This window comes from Ciconia boyciana, chromosome 20, assembly GCF_034638445.1.
Source record: "Ciconia boyciana chromosome 20, ASM3463844v1, whole genome shotgun sequence".
Lineage (NCBI taxonomy): Eukaryota > Metazoa > Chordata > Aves > Ciconiiformes > Ciconiidae > Ciconia > Ciconia boyciana.
The window spans coordinates 5,195,937-5,223,200 of NC_132953.1; the positions used below are offsets into that span (position 1 = coordinate 5,195,937).

The window sequence follows — 27,264 nt, forward strand, 5'->3', positions numbered from 1 at the left end:
AATGCACTGACATAGAAGCTGGGGTACCGGGAGGATCTTTTGCTTGCATGGGAAATTTTGGCGTCCAGTGTCAGAGCTGCCCTTGCTTTCTCTCCTCCACTGCCAGGGGACCTCAGGTGTCTTGCAGCAGCAGTGGAGGAAGGTGTCTCATGCTGGCATCCTTCCACAGGCACAAGCTGGCTGAAGTTGAGGATGCAGGGGGAGAAGAATGACCTTCAAAGGAGCGTCCCCTCAAAAGGGACACTTTACAAGACCATCGGAGCAGATGCATCACAGCTCCTTACCATTTTCATTTTCTTGGAGTTTAAAGGAAAGGGTCTTTCTTAGCCGCAGAGAGAAGATATCTGCTTTATTGCTTCCTAATGCACCCAGATATGTTACCCAAGCTGTGACGGTTAGATAACCCCATCGCCATTGCCACCAGAGTCAGGAGCAGGCCAAAAGCCCAGCTTTCCAGCTCCGTGTGCCCTCCCCATAAAACCGCACTCCTCTACCTGGCTGCTGCTCTTCCATATCCCAGACCTGACACAGCTGGGCGAAGCTGCCGGGTCAGCCAACCACCACTGTCCCAGGGAGCGATACCAGCTGCTCCCGAGGCAGCGATAATGCTGTAGGGCTGTCCTATATTGCACCCACACGTCCACACCCCAGCTCTTCTCCCCGTGTGCTGGGGTGCCCATCGCGCACCCCGCCCTGGGCTCCTGGCAGGCTGGCCAGTTCCCCGTGTTCCAGGGTGGGGAGGGAAGATGTTCGGAGCGCCTGCAGCTATTCAGTTACCAATGGTTGTGTTTGAAGAGCTTCCCTATCGCCCTTTTGTTAAAGCTTTGGCTTCCCCCCCATAGCCTCAACAGATGAAATCAAAGGGAAGTAGCTTTGCTTGGTGTAACCTGTTTTGATCAAGCAGATAAACGGGGAACAAGTGTCTGACACAAACAAACAGACAGACAGAGGCAAGTCCCACCTCAGCATTTTGTTGCATCAGATACAGAGGGCTTAGATAAACCACAAGAAGGGGGAGATCTCTGCCTCTCGGCTTGAAGACCAGGGGCGACACTCTGCAGTGCCAAGCCCCCACAGTTCCCATAAAAAAAAAATCAACCCATAACTTGCTGGCATGGCTTTCATCAGTTTAAAAAGATGAAAAGAGCTTACAGCCAAGCATAAAACTCACGCTTGTCATTACCCCCCATGGAGTCCGCGGGACTGCCTGCGAGCCCAGCCACAGCCGCCGCACGCCAAGCCTTAAACCACGCTGGCATCACACAGGAAAGGGTAAAGAGGACCCTCGGACTGGAGAGATGACCCGGTGCTCAGGCTGGGGCTGACCTACACAGCTCCTGGGCGATGGGGGAAGGCAATCCAACCCACAGCCCTCCCGGGAGAAATTCATGCCTATTCCCTTCTTCCGCCTCACACGCATACTGTCATAAAGAAGGCAGAGTTAAAGTAAAGGAGGGCTTAAAATTCACAGGGCTGGGTAGGGTAGGTGATATTCCTTAGAATTTTTTTTTTTAAATCATGGCTTTTTGTAAAATGGCAAGCTTTTACTACAAGCAGTAGACATGGCGGGGGGGGTGGAATCAAACAAACATGGGGTTTTGGAGAACATCTTACTAAAAGCTTTGAAGCGTTTTCTATGAAATTGCTGTGGATAAAAAAGAAAAAAAGAAAAGCTTAGCTTTCCTAACCTCCTATGAAAGATGAACAATTTTGACAATTTTCTCAAAAAAGAAAAAGCCCCACGATTATTTTAAACACTTTCAAAGTAAAACAATGCCCCAAATTACCCTTTTTTCCCCTCTAAGCCTAGAACTGGCAGAGATATGAAAGGATGAGATTATGCTTCTGCTACTGACACTTCCCATCTGATCTTTAGGCATCAGTTTTAGATCAAGGGCTTGGTTTACAAAAGCATTTTGGCAATCAACTCCCTCCAGGATTTTTTTTTTTTTTTTTAATTCTTCTTGGAGCCAGTCTGCATCTTTTGGTGATGAAAAGCCTTTGTAAATCTGCACCTAGAAGGATTTCCATTCTTTATAAGCTATAATATTGTTAGTTTGGTAACTGCCCTCTTCTTTGGGGGTAACAAGATTCCTGGGGAGCTGTGTGGATTGGTCCAATTCATTAGGAAATGGGTCTTCAATTAATGAGTCACTGGAGAACAGATTTTCCCACATGAAGCTAGTAAACAAAACACTAAACTATTAGGTGTTGCAGTAAATATTCCTCTAACAATGTGTATAAGGGAAAATAAAAACTTCCAGGGAAGTTCAGTACAAAGAACTTTGTTGTTTATAAACAGAATGGTCGGAAAGAGGAAAAAAAAACCGACACAGATGTGTAGAGGTTTTAGGTAAAGCATCGAGGCAGCCCCTCCGTGAGCTTGGCTGGTCGTGACTGCCAGGGGGGCTGAAGTGCCGGGTTACACCCCCTGAAGTCTAACACATACAGCTGAGCGATAGCGAGCGATCCTGCTCTGCCCCCCCCTTCTCTGAGAGCCCTGCGAGGGACAGCTCAGCCCGCAGGAGGGGTTGTGGCTGTTTGCTAGAGTCCCCCAGGAAGCTCCTAACTCTCTGCAGCGTCTCCCATCACAGCTAAGTCTGATGTGGTGATCTCTGAAGATCCTGAACAGATCAACCAGTCACGGGGACTGTATTACAAAAAAGAATAATTTAAACAGGTTCCTTGTATCAGTCCGCAGGGAAGTGTCACTCTTTTGCAAATGAAGGAGATTTACTTGTTCTGATTTCCCTGCTTGATTTGAAGGCTCCTAGAGCAGAAGCAGAGCTAATGCTGCTGCAAACATTTTTGTTATTTTAAAACAAATTGACTTCACTTCTCTGCTTTCTTTTCTCAGTTACCACTAGAAAGAGGTGCTACAGCTAACACTAATGGCTGTCTAGGAAGCTTAAGCTGAAAAAGATATTTTATCCAATCAATTGTGGTGCCAGCTTCTCGCCTGTTTAGCACTATTGACTACAACACCAGCAGCGAGAGTCTCCCACTACATCTAGTAACAGCCAATACCAAAACCAAATACCGACTCTCCTAATAATACAGCCTTCCCTAATCTTGATTCAGCTATGCTATCCATCAGCTCTGTGTGCCAAGATGCACGAAACATTTCAGGAGACTCTGGTTCCCAATTTAAGGCCCTGTAACAGCTACCAGGGCTTTTTGAAAGAGCTGGGGAAGTTGGCGACATGTTTGTTGCCAGGCGGCTTGGAAACATTTATCTCAATAAACAACTTGGGGTCATCTGAAAGCCCTGAGCAGAAGCTGACCTGACCAAAGTCAATCAGAGTTCACGGACATGAATAGAACCAGATTTTATCTCTGCCTTAGATTACGTCAAATAACCCAGCTTAATAGCTAAGAGCACAGAGGATTTCTAGTCCTCAATGTACGGTGTACATAAAGGGGTAGTTTTAGTCCCATTAACATGCCTAGGTTTCTCTGGCTTTACCAAGATCTTATTTTTCCTAAGTCATCTCAAATGACAAAAGTAGGAGAGAAACAGTAAAATCATTCCATGTAAAGTTTTAATCTGCTGCTACACCTTCCCCCCCACCCCCAAGCTTTAGGGCTTTTCATTACTCAAAGAACAATGATTCTTCTACATTGTCCCTATGAGTTTTAGTTTTAAAAGGTGTTTATTTCTAAGTCTATAGATGAGCATCACTGCTCCTAATAATGTTAATTTCTTATACTTAGCGGATGCTGAAAATATTTCTTACTGCTGTTTATTTGCCTAAAAAGGAATCTGACCATGAGCCTTTGTGAAATTACAGCCTGGAGGTCTTGCATTCAAAGCCCACTGCAGGCAGTGGCAGTCAGAAGTGACGCCAGAAAATACAAAACTGATTTTTTTGGGTGTATATCACACCTTGTGGCATCACCTTGTTCTTCAGCTTTCCATATTCAAGGAAAACTGGGGCTTCTAGCCACAGAGCAGCCATCAGGTGGGAGTAGTGGAGATGAGAAACCCAATCATGCTTCAAGATGAAGAGTGATAAATTTTTGCTGGAACTACCTAGCTAGATTTGATTATTCCCAAAGTCCCTCCCATTTTTCTACATATAAAGGCTTAGTCCCTGGGAGTATTGTCTAAGGAAACATTCCTGACACGAACCCTGCGTAAAATGAAGAGCTGTTTGTGCTAAACTGAGCGGACCAAGACTATTTCAATGACATTATTCCTTTGGCAAGATGTGAGTGTATTTCCATACTAAAATCGCAGAGGACATTACTGAGACACACACTGATTCACTGCTGTTACAGAAGGATCTTGCATGCTGATCAAGATACGAACCCAATCCTAGCCCAGAGCGCATTCTTGATCAACTCCCAGGCTGGCTGGAAGAGCACAACGTAGCAGCAACAGGAGTCAAGCGAAGCACGGACAGAAACTTCCAGCACCCACGTCCCCCTTTTCTTTTCTTTCCCCTCCCTCCTCAGGCTCCCTCGCCTGCCCCCCACATCCCGGACCCTCCTTACCTGGCTCCACCTGGTCGGGTTCGTGCCGAGTATCTGTGGAATCTGCCGCATCACCGCTCATCTTGATCTCTGGAAAAGGAGGCACAACTGATTTTAATAACAGGTCACAGTCCCAGGCAACAGGCACATGTGGCTTCCACTAAACAGCACAAATGAATGTGTAATTATAATAAACCATCAGACTTTCAAATTTCTGACTCCTCAACATACAGTCACTAGAATATTCATCAGCTCCGAGGATGCACTTTCCCTCCTGTTGCTCTTTGCATCCCCCTCATTCCTTTCCCCCCTCCCCAATTTGCTGCTGTGCTCTCCCCTTTCGCATCATTCCTCTCCGGCGCAGAGGATGAGGGGTTGTTTAACCACTGGGAGCCCTCCCAGCCTCTCCCCCGAGCTTTATGCGGGCTTCCCAAACCAGCCGGCGTGGCTCGCAGCGTGACACCGTCCTCCACCGCACCTGTGCAGGCAGGGGATCCCTCCCAGCTTTCCCCTCCTCTCCCACATGCTTTCCCTGTCCCCCGAGGTGGCTCAGCCAGGCCAGTGCTTGGTGCTGTGCAAAGCACATGCAGGGAGGACCGGCCTCAGAAAGGCAGGCACAGAGCAAGATGCTCTCAGAGAGGGGAGCGAAGCCTCTTCTCCTCTCGCTCCCTTGCAAGCTCAGCTTGTCTCTCTCAATACATCTGATCCCTATTTGCAAACTATTTACCCTGCTTTCTCCCACATGCACGTGCTCACACCCCTCGCAAACCACGAAGCTGCCTTGCTCCACAGCACTGTCCCCAGCCCAGGAGCAAGAAGAGTACTTTGCCATCAAGCTCCCGCGTATTTCCCCCCATCCTTATCAATGCCAATAAATTTGTCATTTACCCTTGAAGTGATGGCTGCCACCACACCCGGGGCCACGTTCTCCTTCGGGGACAGCTGAAAGACAAGGTGGGAACAGTCAACTTTACACTGGTTTGCTCATCTCCTCCTTAAAAGAGGCAAAGTACACACCAGTGAAAGAAGGAAGAATATCTATTCAAATTCAGACGGACACCCCCTCACACTCTTCTACCCTTTGCATGGGAATTTTAACTCTTTCCAGGCTAGTTGGGGAAAAAAGATAATAACAATTTTTTATAAAGAACCAACTGATTTGCATGTGCTTCCTGCAGCCAATCCCGGCCACAGAAGTCATCCGATTTGCATCGGGTAATAACAACAGTGAGGAAGCTGGGCCAGTGTTTGCTGTGGTTTTGCTGGGGTAGACAAGGCAGGTGGAAGCCTTCTTAAAGGCATCATGCAAACCTTTTCCTCTTTCCTAAATATGCCTTGTATTGTATTCCAAACGGCCAAAAGGGTGAGAAGAACCCTATAGGTTTTTATACCCATTTCCCTCTATTACTCACACTAAAGCAGGCAGGCCTTTCTGTTAGTTTGTTCAGGTTTTCTTTTCCCCTATTCAAACTCCCAGCGTGCAAATGGCAATTTATCTGCTTTTTGGCCAAAACTGAATAGCTTTGTTTAGGTTAAAGTTTGAAACTTTTTCTTCAGCAAATTAATAAAGGAAGAAAAAAAGGACAAGATTTTGTCAGAGAAGGAGTGCAGAAACATTCACATACTTCAGAAACTTCCTTTCTTTAAATTGTATTAAGGAGTGAGGGGAAAAGGGGGAGAGAGAAGAGTTGTGGGATTTTTTTTTTTTTCCCCTTCAAATAAACCCATTGCAATTAAGACATGAACATTTAGTGGGGCTTCTAAGCATTTCTACTGCAGGAAGAGTAATTATCATCAGCTATAAACATCTTCTTGTCTTGTTATACTGCCAAGGGACCCTAACTTAAGCAATCTACAAAGCACAAAGTTTTGCTTGCTGCCAAAAAGTATCTTAAAAAAAGCCAAGTTCTCATAAAATAGAGTAAGAAAAATCTTAAAATGCACAGAAATTTGGTACTTGCTTTAGCGAGAAAGTCTGCAAGTTTGCAAAAAAAGTAATGCAGGTTTCACTGTGAGCACACAATTAACAAATGCGTACATCTTAGTGAAAGAAAATTATCTAAAACCCAAGATGAAGGAGCTCCTTATGGGCACAGACCAGTTCAGACAGAGCTGAAGAAGGGAAGACACAAAAGCAAACCATGAGAAGCTCTCTCCCTCTCACAGGAGAGAGCCTTTAGCCCCTCTGCCATTTATAACCCAGGGTGGGCGGGGAGGAAAGGAGGAATTGCAGCTGTGGCTTGATTACATATCACATGCTATCCATCAGTTAAATTCCCTCCTCCTGGAGTCAGGAGATAACAAGATACCCTGTGATTCTCTCATGCATAGAGCAGAAGAATTTTATTTTCACAAAGATTCAAATTCCCATCATAAATTTTCACATATTTATTACATTTTTATTACATAAATGTAACAAAAGTTTAAATATCTTGTGGGAAAAAAAAAAAACAAAACAGGAGGAAAAGGAAAACCCTTTTGATCAAAGCCTACTGATCTGAATGGTTTGGGGCTGGCTAGCTTTTGTATACCTAGAGACAGCAGTGCAGCACCAGTCATCCTCCAAGGGGTCCTTGAGAACAAGGAGCAGACATACAGGGGAATTACTTCCTAATATGATAGAAGTGTAGCCAAGACAAAGGCAACACCTTTTTATTGACACCTAAGAGTCTTCCGCTATAAACCAGGACAGAGCGATGCATCTGGATTTGAACACCCACCCCCACCTGACAAAATATCTCAAGACAAAACAGGCTGTGAGACTCTGAGTCCAACTAAATGCAAGCTTCACCATACAGCTTTGCTAGTCTGGCAATATACAGAGAATAAGCAGGCTAGTAAAAAAAATCTCTGGGAAAAATAATGCAACTTAGGACTGCCTAACTCCTAACCACAGACCTATTAGGAGCCGCCACTGCGGCCTGGGCCATATTACAAATGCGCTGCTATACCTCAGCTAGCAAACATACCTGGAGTAGGGGTAGTCTGGTTTGTTCACCCAGACCAAAGAAACTATACCAGTGCAGACACTTCTCTGGGGATATATCTGCATCTATATTTTTGCTGAAACAAGTGGTGTCAGCAAATAAAGCTTTCCCAAGCCCTTATTCCTAGTAGTTGTTCAGACATGGGCGCTCGGGTAAACCAGCCTGATGACTTTAAAAGGAAAAACGAAAGCTGCTGGTGGTAGTGGGGGGAACTCAGCTTGGCTGAGACCATTACCTGGAACCTATTGAATTTTCTGCACTTTAGGTGCCTGAGCCCCTCTGGAGGCTCCAGGAAGGTGAAATATCCAAATGCCTGGGGAGGAGGTGGTGGTACACGCCAGGGAACGCACTGCTGCAGCAAAACCCTCTTGCCAGGGAGGAGGGCGTGCTAAGCCCGAGCAGCCCACCTTCACTTTGCATGCTGTGTCTTCTCTGCACGGCCGCGGAAGAAACAGAGCACACCTCTGCAAGCAGCTTACTGCAAGGCCTTACTGTTCGGGGACCCCAAGACTGAACACGTTGAACTGCCTTTGCACGAGGGTGAAGGAACACCCTCCCACCAGTGCTGGGCTCTGGCATGTGAAAGTGGTTGGGCCCAGGCTGGTCTCCCTCCCTGCAAAAAGACAGCTTAAACCTTAGGCACTTCTGACAGACGTCAGGGTGGGATGATTTGGTGGCATGGAAGTTCAGCACGCACCCAGTTCTGCGCAGCTCCTGGCCAAATCCACCCTGGGAGCGATGCCACTGGCTTTGACAGAGGGCACAGTATCGATTTTGGGAATCTTCTCATGAAGAAAGAGTTGCCCACAAGCAAAGCAGATGGGTGGATAGGAGCCTGCGGGGGATGCGTCCCCGAGAGACACCACACACAAGCACACCCATCGCAGGTGCTCAGACTAGTCAGGCTCACACGCTGAGCCAAGACCACGAGCCTCCCGCCTCCCGCAGCCTCTCCTCGCGGCCGGCCGCACAGCACCGGGGGCTCCCCAGCTGCCCTCCCCATGGCTGGCACAGGGAGCCAGCCTGCTCAGCACGGTGCTGACCGGCCACGGAGGGGCTGCTGGCATCCCAGAGCCATGGAGAGGTTGCAACACAGCCATGGAGCAGGAGCTTTGGCCATCTCTGCTGGCCCGCTGCAGGCTGACACTCTGTTAGGTGATGGCATTGCTGCAGCATCTGCCTTGCCCTGCGGGCCTGCCTGTGAGCCCACGTGCAGGCAGGGCCTGTTGAGGGGCTACTAGCGCTGGGCGTGGACACCTAGGTCTCCCCTGCACAGCAGGACCACCAAATGCCTGAGCTCCGCTGCAGCGTGCCAATACGTACGCCAAGGGAAAGAGCCTGGGACAGACTGATGGAAGTCTCTGCCCCCTCCCCTCCAAACCTGGAGACAACACGCAGCGCGTCCTGCTGCACAAAGCACCGGACACAGGTCACTAGCAGGGCATGTGGCTCCTGTACCCCCAACACCCCGCTGCCTGTCCCTGCTGCAGAAGGGGCTGTCAGGATCTGGCCTTCACTGCTGCCACCACTCTGCTCCTACCCCAGCGTCACCCTCAGCTCCAGCATGCCCAGGGATGCCGTCCTTCCCCTCGAGGACGGGGGCTTGAGCTGAGGGCAGAAGCTAAATGCACTCTGTCAGGGCGAGCCGGAGCTCAGCACCGCTCCAAGGGATTTGGCAGTGATTGCTCCTGTTCCCCAGCTAATTGCAGAGGGGAGGTCTGCTCAGAGAAGTTGTGAGACTGCCTAGGCTGTATCTCTGGGTCAGACCCCCTGGAAGGAGTCTCTCTCTCTCTGAGTATCCCTGTTCATTCATTCCTCACTCAACCCAGTCTCCTACAGCTCCCTCCTCATTAATCTCTCCCTCCTTTTCCCTCTTTGTCATTAACTTTTCTCCTTCCAACCCATGTCCCATCTCACTCTCTCACACACACACACCCCCACCCCCTCCACCCTTGCCACATCCCTCTGTGAATCTACCCCCTCTCACTCCTCCCAGCTTTATCCCAATGACTGGACCCACAGGTCAGGCACTAAATGCTTATTTTCCAGGTACCCAAGAGACCTCTGCGCTCTGGTCCCCAACCCACGTTAGGGCTAGCAGCGTGAGCAGTGTGCCCATATTGTGGGCATAGCTTGGCAGCCCCCTACATAGGATCAGGGCAGCATCCATCCCCAGGTAGGAATGTGGGCACTTAACCAGGCACTGTCTGTGATAGCCGACTCCAGCGGGAGAAAAGAGGAGGGAAAGGAGGGAGGAAAGGTCACAGGAATCAGAGCAATCCCATTTCCTGCCCAAGTCCACGGTCTCAGCTACATGGTGAGCTCCAGCCCGATCCTTCCTCAAGTGCTCTTTACCTGCGTGCACAGACTCCAGGTTCACCATCCTGCTGGTGGAGGGAAATCCGCGGTGCGCCCAGCCTCCTGCCGTCAGCCCCAGGTTGCCAGGGGCTGCCAGTTTGCCCTCCCTCCTCTGCCACCCGCTGCCTCTCAAACCGGGCGTGGGTCCGCTCCCGAAGGGACCTAGAGCTCCATTGCCTGTTGCCATGCAGGGCCAGGTGAGCATGCGGCGCCGCGCCACGCCTCGCCCCACCTCCGGCTCCCTCGGGTGCCCTGACACCCAGCAGCCTGGCGTCCGGCCCATGCAAAAGCGCCCATTTGCATATTAGTAACTCGGGAATGGATGAGTCCCTGCAGCACTACCAGCGCGTAGGGTGGGGTGGGAAGGAGGGAGGAAGGAAGGCGGTTTGCCCGCCCTCAGCTGCACCGATACACCCCGCAGCACCTGCCTGCTGGGCTGCAAGTGGGGGGCTTTGTGGGGGCTCCACCGTCAGCCCCAGATCCAAGTTGTCCGCTCGTGGATAGGCTTTTGGCTCTGCCCCTTGCAACACACGGGTAAGAGAGGCCAAGGCATCAAGCCAGGCTGGGCAGCAGTCGCCAGCACCCAGAAGGGAAGGCGTCCGAGCTGCAGGAACAGCCCCTCCAGTAAACAGCCCTTTCACTTCATTTCTGCCCACTCTGATACACCCTGGGGCTTGCTCAGAGTGAGCCATGAGAGCAGCCTGTGCGGCTGAGTCTTTGCATCCCCTAGATCTGGGCTGAACCGGAATGATGCCATATGAAACCATCAGCACAAAAAGGAAAGTTAAGAGCAGAAAGGTAACTTGACTTGGCTAAAGACACAGGGCAGGTTTAGGATCAGCACATGGAGACTCCCCTTTCCTGACTTGTGCTCTCTGCGGTACGTCAGTCCTCCAAGAAGAGGAGAGAAATGGCAGACAGCCTCTTCCTCCTCCTCCACGTTGTTTAAAGCTGCAGTATTTAACTGACTTCCAGGGAAGCCAGGGAAAAAAAAATCCCCTAACGTTGGCTTCTTTGGTAGGAAGGTGCCAGAGGCCAGATCAGCCTCCGCTCTGTGCTGTGGTGGAGACCAGCAGTCACCCTGACGGACCGAGGCACTGCGGTTGCTCCCTGTCCCTGCTGTGCACTACCTTGATGACCCCCACCATGGCCCAGGGTAGCAGGATGCCTGCGTTAAACGCCTGAGCTCCAGTGCTGCTCAAACCCCTCCTGAAAGCGTTAACATGCTCAATTGGTAGCTGCCAGGTACAAGCTATCACACATTCATCTCTCCCTGGCTAATTCACGTTCCAGGGCTCTCGGCTTTCCCACATACTGCTCTCCCTCCCTGGAAAGACAGGTTTCTCTGAAGAGATGGGTGGGCGGGCAGGCAGGCTCTCGAGCCTCACCTCCAACCCAGTCCGACGTTATGGGGCTGGAGCGCCTGCCCTCGGCTTGCGTGGTCAGAGAGGACATCCTCAGGAGAGGGCAACACGCTGGGAGGAAAGGGTGGATGTGTTAAACGAAACTCTAACAAGGAAAAAGAGGGGGAAAATGGGGGGAGAGATGGAAGGGGAAAGTAGGGAGGAGGGGAAGTTCCCGAGTCAGACTAACATTTGCAGGACAGGGTGCAAGGGAAGATTTCTGCGGGCTGCGTTTAGCGCTGCTCCAGGAAGCAGAAAGGTGACACGGGGTGGTTTGCGCAGGCAGCTTGTTTCGCTGGACTCCTGCCACTGATCCTGAGCCTGTGGCAGAGCCCCAGCCATTCAGGCCCTGGTTCTCAGGATGTTCCTGGGCAGCTGCTGGTCTGTTTTCCAGTGTTTTTGGCATGACCCCCACGTCTGGGTTTTCCCCATCTTGAAGACTGACACGATCAGGTGTCTTCACTGTGTCAAACACGGATTTGCTGGTAGCTTCCAGCCAGCTTGAAGGGCCTCTGGGACACAGGAGAAAGGCCCTGGAAAGGCTGGGGACCACGAGAGCTCTCCTTCCCCCCACATCAGAGCACCTTTTGTACACCAATCGGGAGTTCCACTTGACACCGATCTTTTCTCCCTGCCTCCTGGTGCTTTTCCCTTGCTCCAGAGCCGAGCAGCCTGTCCCGAAGCCCCAGGGAGGCAGGTCCTCCCCGGTGGCACCTCCAGCCGGACAGGAATCCCGGGCATCCTCCGGCCGGGGATGCTGTCCCGGCCATGGGCAGGGCCGCAGTGCCCTCTCCTGGCTGCAGGCGCTGCCAAATACGACGGGGAATCCTCCAGCCACCAGTCCCGCTCTGCAGCTGGTGGGATCTGCTTTTTCTGACTATTATTTTGTGGTCAATGGAACAGCAGGAAAAAATTAATATTTAGGCGCTTTTCTTCCCAAACAGCTGTGGGAGCAAAGCCCTTCACCTGGGTACCCTTCAGCAATTAGCTTCAGTGATTTGCTATGCAGGCAAGAGCGAATACACCCTCCTTATTAAGCTACCTGAAACACCTCTGCTACCCAGGCAGAAAAAACAGGGGAGGGATCACAGCATCATCACTCCTTTCTGCTGTGGAAATAAGACCACCTTCTCCAGACAAAGGCAGATTTGCTTCAACTCTGTCCTGAGGTGATCACTCATAGATGCCAGCAGATACGCTGCTTTTTTTTTTTTTTTCCATGGCCATCAATGAATGATCCATCCGCTTTCATCCTCACTGTATGCATGTGTTCCTCCACTCCTGCTGCCAATGTTTATTCCCCTCTTGGAGGAAGATAAGCTCCACAGATAGCACTTGACTTATGGAGTATGGCCTTTGGATGGGCCCTGAAAGCACGAACTGCAGAAAGATTTTACAAAAATCCCCCCCTGCTTTTTTCTAGCAACAAGGATTTCTACCAGTGCTCCTGGCCAAATGCGCCTTCTCTCTGTGCCGGGAAGGCCCCCTGCCTCCACCTGCAGCAGCTCTTTTGGAGGGTGTTATTTAAGCGCATCAAGAAGAAGGAGTTCTCTTCGGAAAGGCACGGCAGCGCAGCTCCCCTCTAGCAAGGCTGGGGAGACAGCGAGATCTTGCAGGGACCAAGACGCGTAGCTGCGAGCTGGGGCACGGACCACACGCACCCCCGCGCCCCGCCCTCGCTGCCCGCTCGGGCCCGGAGCAGGCTCCGCCGCGGACCTCCGCCCCGGACGCCCGGCACCGCCGCCGAGCAGAGCCGCGCTCCGCCAGCACCCACTTGTGGAGGCCGGGAAAGCTGCACCGCCAGCGGGGCCGCGCCGGGCCGGAGCCCCCAGCCCCGGGCGCGGGCAGCCGGCGCCCCCCGCGATTCCCGAGCGCCGGCACTGCCGGCCGACCTTTCGGACGCCTTCGAGGCCCCGGGAGCCTCAGGGCAGCCAGGCGGCGTTAGCTGGGGCAGAGCGGGGGCACCGCCTCCCTCCCGCGCTGTGGCGAGCGTGGCGGGCCGCAGCGCACCCGCGGGCCGAGCCCCGGCCGCTCACCTCCGCTCCAAGCCCGGCTCCGCCGGAGCGCGCACCGACCCAGAAGTGACCGTCGAGTGGAGCTCAGCGTATACGGCCCCTCGTTGTGTAGAGTCCACCGGCCCACCGTTATGTGGAGTCCACGACCTTCACTTACCTGCTGCTCCCCGTGCTCCCACGACACAGCGCTGGCCCTGCCGCACGCAGAGGGGTCAAAACGCCCTCCGACCTGCACTGCTGCACGCAGGTCCAGCTCGTAAAAGGCTCCTCCATCACCCCACAGAGCCGAGGCGATGGCTCGGTACTGCTGCGCACCATGCTGCTTTCCCGAGGTAGCCTGGGAATACCTCGGCTCGGTGCTGCCGAAGGAACCGGGGAAGGGCTGAGATGCCTCTACGATCCAGGCACCCCAGAGCCTCACTGCTACAAAATGACCACGTTCGAGCCCACCGGGATACAACCCAATGCTCGCGGAGCGAGCTCGCGTCCCCTCCCAGCAGCCCTGTACAGGAGGTAACAGTGGCAATGGGCTACGCAGGGCTGCCACCAGCAAGGCACGCAGCTGCTCTGCAGTTCTCTCCCACTCTGCTCACAGCCCACCTCCCCACAGCTGGACTTAACTCAGGCAAGCAGGGACAGAGGCCCATGGTGCCCTGCTGCAGCAGGAGCCAAGGCAGCAGAGAACACACCCCTGTAAATGCTGACCACGTAAGTGAAAAAGAAGCAATTTCAGCTTCCCCAGAAATCACAGTAAGGGGGTAAGTTGCCGCAGTGGCTCAAGCAGAGAAGAGCTGAGGTTGGAAAAGTCCTTGTCCCACCTCTGCATTCGCCACACTAGGGGGAATCAGCACTCCACGTTTCTCCCTCGAGCAGCCACTGAGCTAAGAGCTCCGAGCTGGCTCAAAACTCTGCTGCCCTCATCTCCCCTCAGCTATAGCTGCAGAGGAATAGACAAAGAATACTTTATTGAGGCTGCTGGACCCAGACAAGCCTCCAGCCACATCTGCATAATATCCCCTCATAGGACCCCACCAGCACTCGGAGAGAAGAGGAGGCACCACCCTGCGTAACCCTAGGGCCTGCTTCTACTGCTGGTCTTTTAATTCACCAGAGCTCAGGCTCGAAGCTTCCACAGTTGCTTGAGATGAGTCAAAGCTGTCTCCCTTCTGAGGGGCTGGGTGGACAGTATGCTTGTATGCTGGGTGGACAGTATGCTGCTAAGTGCTGTGGTCATGCTGAACAGCAGGATGTTCCCCCCCCCCATCCACTGGTCTTCAATGTCCTAGGTGCAGGCTTGAGACTTACCCATAAGGGAACAGCTCTTAATCAACAACCCAAACGACTGGATCACACACAGATTATGATGCACAGAGAATCTTTCAGGCTAGAGATGCTTTAAAAACATCAGTTTATTTTACCTTACAAATGATAAATAATTTGTTGTAAAAAAATCATTTCAAGTGTGTTTTACTTCATGTTGCAATATTAAAATACCTTTCCCTTCTCCCCCCTTAAGTGATCAATACAAAAATAATTGTGACCAAATTAATTTTTTTGTCAAAATTTCCTGTATTTTAGGCAAAAAGGCACATTGTGAAGGCTTTTCACCAGGAGGTACAGAGGTTCACAATGACCCCAACAGCCTCTCTCTCCTCCCTGCTTGTTCTAACTTGAGTGGAAGAGGACACAGGAACCAGGCAGCACTCCTGCAGCACTTTTTGTCTGATGCCCTCCAGGTATATAGCAGGGCCAAGGTCAGCTTCAGTGTCATCCCTGTTTTACATATAGGGGAAACCAAGGCACAGCAAAGCAGTACAATTATCTAAGAGCTTCTTGTGAATAGCTGGCAGAGTAGGACATAAAACCAGACGTAGGTATAGAATGTTGTCTTCTTCAAAACGACAGTGTGAACCCACCTGGGATCATCCTCCCCCCTTGCAACCATAATGTTATGATGGTAGTCACAAGTCTCTAGATGTTTCTTTCTTAGTGGGAGAGTCACAGGACCAACACAAAAAGTTGGGCCTTCACTAGTCTAAAAAGGGATTAATTAGAGCCCTAATTACCAGCCCTTTAGGGGCAAAAGTCATTGCTGGGATATATCCCCCCATTTTATCTTCTAGCCACAGGAAGGATATAACAGCCAGTCGGACACTAGAAAAAGCTACAGGCAGGCTCTTGCTTTGGGTAGGCTTCGTACCTTCCTTATTCAGGGTATGTAGTCCCATAAATCAGCTGTTTTCCCATTTGGAAATGCTGTTGTGTCACCAGGAGGTGAAGTCAGTGAAAGGGCTTCTTCGGTGGCAGAGATGTTTGACAACCCAGGTCATCAAGACCCTTTCTCTCCCTGCCCTGACCACTCATCAGGATGCTTGAGGCTGATAACTGATCAGAGCTGCCCCCTTTCACATCTGCTAACTCCAGAGCAGGGCAAAACACACCCCTCCCGGTGCTTCGCCCCAGAAACCCGAGTCTCCTGCTTCTTCCAGGAAGCCGGATCTCCCGGCAGCTGGCAGGAGAGCATCAACACGCAGTGGGCTGAGCCCACTTATCACAGTATGAGGCAGCATCAGGTGAGGAGGGAGTCACAGGGGGCCAGAAGGAAAGGCACACACAGAGAGCTCTCCTGGTACAACGCACCGCTGTGAACCGTATTCCTTCTTTGGAGCAGCCAGCTCCAGGAGGCCCTTAGGATCATAGATGGTGGCAGGAGGCAGATGACCTGCCCCTTGAAAAGGTCTGGCCTGGCTCTGCTAGGTCTCCTCATCCCAGAGACATAGCTGCTTCTGTGGCACATAGTAATCAAAGGTGTAGCCCTTCTGGCAGCTGCGGATGCCACATTTGTAAGAAGAAACCTTGCCCCCAGCATCGCGACTCTTGCAGTACTTCAACATGCACGGGTACCACTCGATGCTCAGTGAGTAGCTGCAAATGCAGGGTTTCCAGCGGTCTGCACACAGCTTGCAACGCTGCAGGTCAGGGAGATCAGATGTCTGTGGCAGGACCTCGAACATGGAGCCATCCACCCCTGCGGGAGAAAGCAGAGAGACATTGCTCGGGGCACTGCCGAAAGGCAAGGCCAAAGCAGAGAGCTACCAAAGTGAGCCTTGCTCTCTCTGCACAGTCTCCAGGACAGTCGAGGAGAATGAGGTTAGACAGAGTGCTGTTTGGACACGAGTCTGAATAGGAACCATGGGAGAAGAAAGGGCCCTGGGGGAAGTAAGCCAAAAGATACACAAAGTGTGTAAAGAACATGTTTCTTTTGGGGGATGGACCAGGTGAAAGGTTACCTTGAAAATACCTGCCTAATTAGGTTCACTAGGAGAGCACCACCAAAAGAAGTCAGATATGCTAACAAATAGACTAGTGCAATGTGATGTGCAAGCAAGAGATACACAGGGCTTATCCACCGTAAAGACAGTGAAAGAGAAGCCAAAATGATCTGTGCTGATCACCAGAAACCTGGCAGGACAGATCACAGCAGAGTGCCAACTTGCTGACAGGAGCGGTTCCAACGAAACCGAAATAAACTTACCTTTATCCAGCCAAAATTTGACATCTTCTTCTCGGGTGTAAATCGCTTCTTTGGCCTCTGCACAGACATTGTGGATGTGCGAGCTCAGCTGGGCCCCCTTGCTGAAGTTGACAGCTACATCCATGCTGAGATGCTCCAGGCCCCGCACCTCCTCAGCCTGCCGCACTGTCCTGGGATTTTTCTGCAGAGGATGACATAACAAAAACTTGAATCCCAGCTGCAATAAATTATTCCTTATAGCATGTTGTGATTTCATGCCAACATAAGAAGATGTGCAAATGGATGTTCCCCTATAAATGCACCTGCGTCCTATCTGGATGGAAGGCACTTAAACTTCTTGTTGATGCTGAAACTGATGATACGTTTATCACTGCTCTGATTTGCCTGTCATTATTTATCAATGCTTTGTTGTGGTAGATGGTCCCAAATCAGTACTTACTTCATTGGGCAATGTGGGGCAGGGGTTTTCATGGTGATTGCTCTAGCCATCCACTTACCCTTTGATACAGACTAGGCTGAACTAAATCATGCCTCTTTCTAGTTTATTATTAGTAGAACAGGATCAATACTATTGATGAACTTAGTTTAATACTGAGTCCTTCAAGCAGGAGGGGTGGTCAAAGGTGGGTCTAACAGCTGAGCAATCGGGCAGCTGCCTGGGAAGAGTATCCAGGCAGGACAGCTCTAAGAAACCCCGGATGGACTGAATGATGGAGCTGGCACTGAAGCCAGCTGCCAGGTGCCTCCTACCTGCCGCAGCTTTGCCATAGACTCGCTGGGTATGATCTCGTTGCGGTGAAGCCGCGTGACGAAGCAGAGCGCTTGGAACTGGCTCTGGCCCCTCTCCAGCTCCCCTAGGATTAAGGCACGGAAGATCTTCACCTCCTGACAAAGAGATAAATAAACACAGTGAGAGTCACAGATCTTTGGCATCAGTGGGGTGAACCGAGAAGTCAGGGTCAAAGAGAAAGGCTCCAGCCAAAAGAACGAAGTCAAAGGTCTCATACTTCTGCTACCTGAGCACAGGGGTGTAGTCCTAGGTTCAATCCCACCCAAAAGCCTGCAGCATAATAACTGGTGTCTGTAAAGAAGTAAGGTTTTTCACAACCCCACTGTGGCAAGGACAAATTGCTGCCAGGTCACATCCCACATCCATGGCTCCCTCAAACAACAGCTGGGGGTTTCTGTCCTTTACCAAGAACAGAGGGAAGCCTCCAACAAGTCTCGTTTTGTTTTGTTAAGCAAATATCACATAGCTATTATCTCCACACATTACTTAGGGCAAGTGGTCCCAAATTTCCTCTGCTGCCTTCCCTCATTTGCTTCTGAGCAACTGGTATCCTAGAGAACAAATTATTCATTTCTGAATATTTTCAGATATTCCAGAGCATGTGGAACAGAAATGAAAGTCAAATTGTTAAAGCCAGAAGGAACCCGTTATGATCAGCTGCAGCTGACCTTCTTTTCTGCCCAGGTCAACAATTTTGGCATTTTATATATAGAGCTTCTGACATGGATTGTAGCCCATCTCCAAAACCAGCTTGGAAACCAGTCATAGTTACCTTCACATAGACTCACAGAATACCTTGTTCAATAGCAAAACCTCCCTATATCCTGTTCTGGCATAAATCAACACTGATTTCTATGCAGGTATCAATTCATCTGGCTTCTGGCTTCAGGGGCATTTGTACGTGCTGTGGGAGTCCGCCATCCTGTCTTGGTGTCAGACCATACTACTACAAGGGCTAAGCAGATGGATCGGAACGGTGCCTCCTTCTCAGTATGAAGAGCAATTATTGCCTTTTGGCACCCACCCGCAGCCATCGCTCTTAACGATGCCCTCCACAGAGAACTGGACAGATATTGGTGGCTAGGGACCAGCAAGTAGAAGCTATGCCAAGCTGCTAAGATCATCCCTCTCCTCCCGAGCTGTTCCTGTTGCATGGCTCGTAAGCTCGGCTTCTTCCAAACCTCTTGCTGCCCCAAGAAGAAAGGAGCCTTTCTCTTTTCTACAAACTCTAAGCAGTGCCAACACTGAGTTTTTCTGCAGACTAGCTTGTACAGCCCGCTATTTATTCCCTGCCTTCTCTTTCATGCCCAGAAGAGAAAAGGGTACGCAATTCAGTGCACACCTGGACAGCTGAAAGAACAGCTGCAGTCTGGGATGCGTTTCCCTCCCCAGGACAGGAGAAAGGATTTTGCTGGGTGCATTTGTTGACTGAAAACGCACCACAAGAGCAGGACATGAAGGAGGCTGGGGAAGAAAGAGATACCAAAAATGCTTGAGAAATTACTATGGAATCATTATTTTTTGACAGCTTTAATGGACAGAATTCCCACTGAGACATTGGCACCACTGGAACGACCCACGTTCCCATCTGCATTTAGTCCAGCTGCCTTCCAGCTGAGCTCTTCTGCTGTGAGCTCCCATACTGTGCAAGGCCCAGGGATGAGTAGACTAAAACTAGTAGCTGACCCTGTCATTTTCTTCAGCTGAGGATTTAATTTTAATTCACTTTGTACAATCAGCATTCAGTCTGGAAAAGGCAAACAGGGATAGCCATGTTTTGCACTCGGGCCGAAAACCTCAACAGAGAGGAGATTAAAAACAGTGCGGTACTTCCCAGGTTGGAAGCAATTTTTGTAAAATAAGAACATGCTGAGCAACTGATTAATCCTTCTAATCTGCCTATTTAAGAATTAGCCTTTAGACACCCAACTCTCTTTCCTTCTCACAGCTGATATGTACGAGAGATTCACAGCTCTCACTGCTCCTAGCAAACAGTCCAGAGCTCCCAACCAATCCCCCCCACAGCTGCAGGTCCCTCGCTCTGCCTCCAAAGTCCAGAGCCCGGCCGCCCCGCAGAGCCCAGGCAGAGATAAGCTCCCTGCCAAGTGGGCTCAGGTCCCAAGGCACCACTTCCACAGGATACAAAGGGTTCCTGGATGCAGTGACCCTGTTCAGTGATGAACTCGGACAAAGGTTTTCAGTATTTGTTTTAAGTGTTTCTGAGTTCCAAGCACACAGGAGAGGAAGGACCAAATTTGTGTCACGACAATGCACCAGCGGAGCAAATGAACAGCTCTCGGGCTTCAAGACAAGCGTCTCCTCCCCCCTCCAACCCAAGGCAGACACCAGCATCAAGCTCGGAGTGCACAGGTCACCAGCCACTGCTGTATGGCCCTCAAAGCACCTCACTGAACCGCCTCCAGCTCCAGCCTTGCTCCCCTTGCACCAGCCAGCAAGTGACCCAGGGCTGCTGCTCAGCTAATCTAAATATTTATCTGCCTATCTCTGTGTGCTTACTGATTTATACGTCGACGAGTCCATGTCACCTCTGGTGAAGATCCCTGCAAAAACCATCATTGAAAGAGCTCATTAGGAGGGGATGGAAGGAGGGAAAGAAAAAGGTGGGGAAAGGTGGTCTTGCCGTGGGGGAGGTACAGCTGCAGGACAAAAGAGCAAGGGGGAAGACAGTAAAGATAACAGGGTGGTGTTGCTCTGCACAACCCATCCTATCCTCCACCCCTAGATCCTCCTTTCTCAGAAAGGCATGGCTGATCTCCCCTATGTCTCCCCCCTCATGCCCTCAGGAACACACCCGGCCAGCCCTTTGCTCCCCACCCGCCTGCCACAGCCCCTTCCAGCTGAATCAGAAAGGCTCTGCGCCTGGCTGCCTGGACAGTACTTTAAGCAGCAAAGCCAGATCTTTATCTATGTCAGCCGTTCCACGAACCCTACTGATGCTGCTGCCTGCGAGAGCAACTGCCCTGAGCTGCCAGCTTCAACGCCTGCACCCCCCCTAGGCGCTGGGCTTGGGTCCCCCAGAGAGGGGGTCATTTCTTCTCCTCCCCCCTGTGTCCCCAGTGCTTCTGGCCCACGTCCCTCTCCCAGCTCTGTCTCACTCCACGGCATCTAAAGGAAGCAGCTCTGGCGTGAAGAGGGCTCTGGTGCTGCCTGAACTCCAGGTGTAGGGATTTCCAGCACATTTGTCGATACCGAGGGAGGTGCACTGGGAAAGACAGGAATGGTCTGGGTTTGCCAGCACTGAATAGCCAGTGAGCCAACGAACAGCTTTAATCAAGCTGTTTTGTTCAAGGAGCTGGCTCCTATGGCATGCGTTGTTCTGAAGAGAGAAATCCCGCCTCTACCTGGCACTGAGCAAACCCAAAGCAAGCCTTGCTGTGGATTTCAGAGCAAGGATAAAACTGCCACACGCTGGCCCATTTTCTGGGAGACACGTACCCTGCAGTGACCACTCTCTCCTGAACAAGAAGTCAGTCTCTCCTTTTCCCCAGTCCTGCTTCACCTCTCTGTCTCAAAGCCTTGCTCGGCTTTCCCTAGCTTCCCGGCTCTCCCTGCCCTGGCTATGCAACCTCAGGTGGAGTAAGAACCGAAGCCTGTCACACCAAAAACATGTCACACTTCTCACATGGAAAGAGCCACCGAAGTTTTTCCTACTCAGAGAGCACCTTTCCCTCCCAGCCACCTCACCTCTTTCCCACCAGCAGGAGTAGGGCAAATCAGTGCCAAGGTGGGTACCGGGCCAAGGCAACACACGGCACCTTTAGTTCTGGGTTTCTGCAAAATTTCCCAGGAGGGAACAAGTCCCAGCAAAACACTGCCTTTGCAATGTGGGGCCTCTCCGGATGAACTCATCACAGGGGCATTGAGAATCCTTGGCCCTGACCTGCACTCATGTGGCGGGTACAGTTACAGCTATTGTTTAGGTTTGGACAAGAAATGCTTAGTGTAACAGAGAACAACCAGTTCTGCAGCCATGCTCTAACCATGGCACTGGAGGTAACCACAGCCTTGGCTTTCACAGCAAGGGGAGAGCAGCTCCTTTTTCCTAAAGGCAGAAAGGAAATCAGTGCACCGAGCTCCCAACAGCCCAGGTTGCCTGCACCTACCAAAGGGACTTCCAGCAAAGACTAGCCTGCAAGAAGGAACAGGGAAATCATCCAACTTCTTTCCTCCTCACACTATCCTCAGCTAGCTCCTCCAGGGACCGTCACCTGGGGTGCGAGAACAATTCAACCTCTATTTCTAGGGTTTATCCAGTAGAGACTTAGAAGCCTGTGTGGTCCAAATCTGAGCCCAGCGCCTTGACTTCACGTTGAGCGGAGCAAACCAGTTCCCAGAGAAATAAATTATTTCAATGCCTTCCTTCCCACAACCCATTCAGCTTTCCTGCCAAATTTTTCTCCCCCGAGGACATCACTGCTGCTGTGGGACCCACTTTTGTCTTTGCTGTCGCATGCCTGCTCAGAGTGGGGGGTACATGCAAAGGGGACGCACTGCTCGGGGCACTGGGTAACACCGGCACTCCTGGGCCCAATTCCTTACCCAGTCAGCAGCCTTTGCTGTGGTCAGCGCCCTGCCTGCACTGCCCCAGGGGAACAGCTACAGCTGGCCAGAAAGCCAATGTGCTTGTAGAACATAGAGAATGTGTTATTGCATCCACACTGGGGGTCCAGCCAGCTGAGTTACCCTGACTGGGTAGGGATTATGTTTTTTCACCCCTCTCCTACTGGAAACAGCTAGAATGAAGACACTTGGGTGCACTGCCTCATACTCAGATATCTATAAAGGCAAATTAAGGATGTGCTAGGAGATGGGGTGGGGGGGGGGAAGGCACATTTTCAGGAACAATAAGGTTTAACCCTAATTCTTACAAGCACTGAGCAGCCAGAAATCCCTACAATGCTCTGAAATGCTTACAAAAATATCCTCTAGTTAAGCGTCCTCATGCTCAGCACCCACAACCTGAGGGATGCCTAAAAGTAACTGTCAGAGGCCGCTTTTGAAACTGGATCCTACCTAACAAGTGATTTCCCCAAAGCTGTGGAGTGAGCGAAGGGCAGCTCTGGCCATAAGGCAGTTCAGCCCTCCAGCCCTGTGCTCAGCTCAGCAGGCCATCGCACTGCCTTTGAGTGGGGTACAGCTGCCATCTACCCACACTTGAGTGATCAGTTCAAGAGAGAGCATTTTTAGGTACCTCACCCAGGGTAACAAACACCACCATGTTTTAATGAGCCCACCCCATCCCTCCTGCCCTCCCAGAGGGTGCTGAATGACCTTCCTTTTATGTTTTTGGTATCTCTATAGAGGAGAAGAGACTGCTTTACAAATTACACAAATACCATCTTTGGACAGGTGCTTTCTTCTATCACCTGGTCATTTAGTACCTAACATGATGGACCCCTGGCATAAAGAAATTCTCAAAACACTACCCCAGAATATCATGTAACATCAGCTTTATTAACAAGGAAACTGAAAGGACTAGCAGTGCAAGCGCTAAAACACCATTACCCATACTTTCTCCCTTGTGTTTCCAACACAACTTTTCCAGCAATCAAAAGGAAAAAGAAACTTTTCTCTATCTTTGTGCTGACCTTAGAATAAAACCACCCACTTTGTTCTCAGGCCACTGTTTAACAACTGGCAAGATCATGCTATTCAAATTAGACACAACATTTAGGGTTGCTGTCCCCCCTCACTCTTTTTTGCAATACACTTTGTGCCTGACAGTACTACGCAGGAAAAAAAGAAGTGTTTTCATCACATTCTTTCAAATTGCAAGAAAAGAAATGGTCTTCGCTACTGCACTGCCCAGAAAACATCAAGTCCCAGTCTGAACTCCCACTGGCCAGTTTGTGTTGCACTACAGAACAAGGAAAAAAAATAGCGTGCTCTGAGGACAAGACTCCTTCAGGTTCAGCTCTGGAGGGGAGGCAGGGGTGGAAGAGAAATGAAAATCCCTCCTCTGAGAAGACCCAACCACTGTTCAAATCCCACCAAGCTTCCACCAGTGTCAGAGCAGAGAAATGAACCATAACCTCATTATAAGCCCCTTCTTCTTCAGCCCCCAGTCTAGCAGCAACTCCTTGTCAGCAAAGAAAAAACAAAAAACCAAAAAAAATCTGCCTTTGGACTAACCCCCTGCAGTTTAAGCCAGAGAAGTGGAAAAACCATTTGTGCAAAAAACCAGCATCCTGGCCACAGCATGACCACACAATCTAGCTTAGGAAAGCCAGATCAACAACCCCAGCTGCTTTTACCAAGGCTAAGAGCCTCAAGACCTTCTCTCTGGAGAGGAAAAGTTGTGTAATGTTAGAGAGATGAGCACCAGAGCAGAACAGGGAAATGCCTGCGTGCAGCCAGGAGAACAGGTCAGAAGGGGAAGCCTGGCCAGGCAGCTGCCTGCTCACATCATTAGTCACTGCACTGCAAATTCACCTCCTCAGTCCTTTATGTCTTTCTAGCTTTTTTCAGCTATTTTCCAGCCAAGCCATGAAATAGAGAGAGCCAATACCCAACTGTTCTAAAACCAAAGATTAGGAATGAGCTTCCTCAAGTCTGATGCTTGCAAAGCCTTTCAGGGACCATCTCCTGTGTATATCCTGCAGGAGCTGAGGGGATGCATGGAGCTAAGGATTTAACATACTGAAGTCAAGATACCTTCAGAGAACCTGTCCCCGGAAGTAGCTCAACTCTAATAAGGATGAGAGCAAGAAAAGAGCTAACATATACCCTGTTAGGTTTGTAGATGAGATTTGAGAGCAAGCTCCCCTCAAGAAGAGCTGAAGCAAGTGAAAAATGCTGAAATGATCAACAGCTAAGGACATCGGAAGTCCCCAAGTCCCATACCAGGCTCCCAAAGGGCCTACCTAGAGGATCTGTAAAGAGCTTGGATTTCCCTTGGCCAGGAATATGCTGTGGTACACAAGTTTGCAAACTGCAGGCTTAAGAGCCCTCCCTCCCTCCTTTAACTTCCCTAGTGTGCTGTATATTCTTGGAATTTTTTTTATGGGACCACTTTCCTACATGCGTGCTAGAGTACACTGAGTATACTGTTATGTCCAAAATCACCATGGCTTCTGCTAGCATCTCAGAAAGAGGTGGACTTGACCCTGCACCTCCGGAGAGAAGAGAGCCATCTGAGAGGCTTGCAAGGAAACTGGAACCAAAAAGCATAGCTGAAAGAGAAAGAGGCACCAGGACAATCCCTGGCAGAAGGCTCCAAGGTTCACAACAGGTTGGGACGCACCACCTTCCTATCTCATGGGTTTGAGCTTCCTCCTGCCATAAACCAAAGTCCACCTGAGCAAACGGTCTCAACGGAGGGTTGGAACAAGATAACGCTGCCATGCCACCCACACGGCAGCAAACAGCTCTTTCCTGTGCAATAGAAAGTTCGCTGCATCCAGCCAGACCTGGCACGCTCCAAAGAATGCCACGCTGGCCCAGAAGCTACCATCTCCTGCTGCGAAGCGTGGGATCTTGGACTTCAGCTCAGCAAGTATCACCTCCCTGCAGAGAGGCCACCTCTCACACACTGGGCAAGGAGGAAAGGCTCCCCTTACAGGAGGGCTGCTGTCAGTCCCACAGACAGCTGTCGGTCAAATGCTTCCCACATCACAAACTCATACATGTGTTCCCAAAGACAGCAGGAGTCCACTCAAGGAACTAAGCCTACCCCGCATCATGGAGGGAGATGTCCCAGAGATACAGCAGAGCATAAACACCCTCATCCAGGAGACAGGAACCTGAGCTCTCCCCACCACAGAGACTCTCCTGCCCTGGCCCTGCTCCATGCCCAGTTACTGCTGAGCCTGCCATGCAAAACAACGCTACTCGCAACTTAGCAAAGAAAAACAGAGCTGCTAGGGTCGGCTAGGCGTGGGGAAGGCTTTGCCACCCATCCCACTGGGATCTTTACCACCTATTTTCACCACAGACGAAGCCCAGGTTACAGGTGTAGCACCACTGGGGACAGCAGCCTACCTAAATGGCTTGGAGTTACGCGTGGGAGAATCGCTCCGCAGAGACTGCGAACAAAGACCCCGACAGCGCTTGAGGGTGGATGGGTTTTCCCCTATGCGTGCAAAAGGACCCCCCCCTCCTCAGAGGCAGCTCTGGCTCCCGGACCCTCAGCCAGGGTTTTCCCAGGCTCCCAGTGGGTCCCAGGTCCGGAAGGACCTCGTGGACCCATGTCACCAGCGCTCGCCCCGCAAAAAACACGTGCCAGAGCCCTGACCCGGTCCTCTCGCTAAGCCCCTCCGCTGACCCGCCGGGTGCGAAGGGCCAGAGCTCCCACGCCGCAGCCTTTGGCCTCCAGCTCGGCCGGGAATCCCCGCGGGAGACCGGACCCGCAAAACGCGCGGGCGGTGACCCCACGCCTGCCCTCCTCGGGGCCGGGGGACCGCGGGAGGGGACAGGCTTTCGGCGCACCCGTCCTCCTCGGGGACGGCGGCGCACCCCCGCCCCCGGGCGCGGACGCCCCGCTGCCTCCCCGGGAAGCCCCCCGGCCCCTGCCCGGGCGCGCTGCGGACGCCTCTCCCGCGGGGCGGGCGCAGGCAGCGGGAGCCGCCCGGCGCGGGGACGCGCCGCCGGGGCGGGAGCCGAGCCCTACCTGTCTGAAGTCGGCGGTGAGGGTGACGAGGGCGCCGTCGGCCGTGCGCAGCTCCAGGCTGATGCAGTCGGAGCCGCTGTCGGCCTGCAGGCTCTCCTCCGTCACCTGCCCGCCGGGCAGCCGCACCCGCACCCGCAGCTCGGCCCGCGCCGCGGGGCCGGGCGCGCCGGGCAGCGGGGCCAGCGCCAGCCAGAGCAGCGCGGGCAGCGCCGGCAGCCGGCGCCGCGGGCCGCGCATCCCCCCGCGCCCGCCCCGCCCGGGCGCGGAGCGGGGGCCGGCCGCCGCGGGCTCAGGGCAGGGCCGGCATGGGGCGGGGGGGCGCGGGCGGCGCGGCGCGGCGGGCAGCGCGGAGCGGCGGCGTGGGAAGGCGCCCCGCCGCGCCCCCGGCCCCGGCCCCGGCCCCGCTGGGGTGGCTCGGCGCGCCGCCCGCTCGCCCTTTTCATTCGAGCCCTCGGCGGGCTCTTCCCTCGCCCCCCGCCCGTCACTTCCTTCCCCAGGCCCAGGGACCGGCCCCGCGGAGGCAGCGCGCCGCCCCGCCGTTAAAGGGCCAGCGCCGGCCCGCGGCCGCTGCCGGCGGGGCCGCGGAGGAAGGGCGGGCAGCGTCCGCCGACGGGCCGGAGAGGTAGGCTCTGTCCCAGGCAGCGTCCCCTGCACACGCCCCGCTCCCTCCTGCCAGCTGGGCCCCGGGGGCGGCGGGAGGATGGAGCGAGACATCTTCTCCTGCCAGCTCCGGGGCTCTCCTGCGCTTGCTTTGCGTGGCTTCGGTTTTTTGTCCCTTGGGATACACAACTGTCTACGAACTGCAGTTGGAAAGGAGAAGGGAGGGCAGCGTTAACAGCAAAGCCCAGCTCTCCCGTCTGCACAAATACACACGGAGTCCTCTAAACACGCGGTCGCTGTGCATCAAACGACATTTACATGATCGCTCAGGCTCTCACAGTGCACTGCTACAGGTCTGTTGTCAGGCACGCCGGATGTATTCCTGCCCCTGAGGATGTAATGCGGGCCACTTCAGACTTTCTTCCACAGGCGTGCGGACCCGGGTCACTTCAGACTCCGCAGTTCACAGTC

At 52.2% G+C, this 27,264-nt stretch overlaps 2 protein-coding genes across 2 annotated transcripts in view; both read right to left on the reverse strand.

Moving 5' to 3' along the window:
- The window catches only part of POU2F3 (POU class 2 homeobox 3), a 42,200-nt gene extending 32,096 nt beyond the window's left edge, over positions 1-10,104 (reverse strand). Inside the window, exons 1-3 of the mRNA XM_072884627.1 lie at positions 9,819-10,104; positions 5,365-5,418; positions 4,498-4,566 (exon numbers count right to left, since the gene is read on the reverse strand). Of these exons, the coding sequence (XP_072740728.1) occupies positions 4,498-4,566; positions 5,365-5,418; positions 9,819-10,104 (409 nt within the window). The remainder of the gene's footprint in view (positions 1-4,497; positions 4,567-5,364; positions 5,419-9,818) is intronic.
- Positions 10,105-14,630: 4,526 nt separating this feature from the next.
- On the reverse strand, positions 14,631-26,445 carry OAF (out at first homolog). The gene is made up of 4 exons (XM_072884378.1): positions 26,194-26,445; positions 17,525-17,659; positions 16,775-16,955; positions 14,631-16,267 (listed from the first exon to the last, which is right to left on the reverse strand). Exons 1-4 carry the CDS (start codon positions 26,428-26,430, stop codon positions 15,993-15,995), a joined length of 828 nt encoding a protein of 275 aa, XP_072740479.1. The 5' UTR covers positions 26,431-26,445; the 3' UTR covers positions 14,631-15,992.
- Positions 26,446-27,264: the final 819 nt, after the last annotated feature.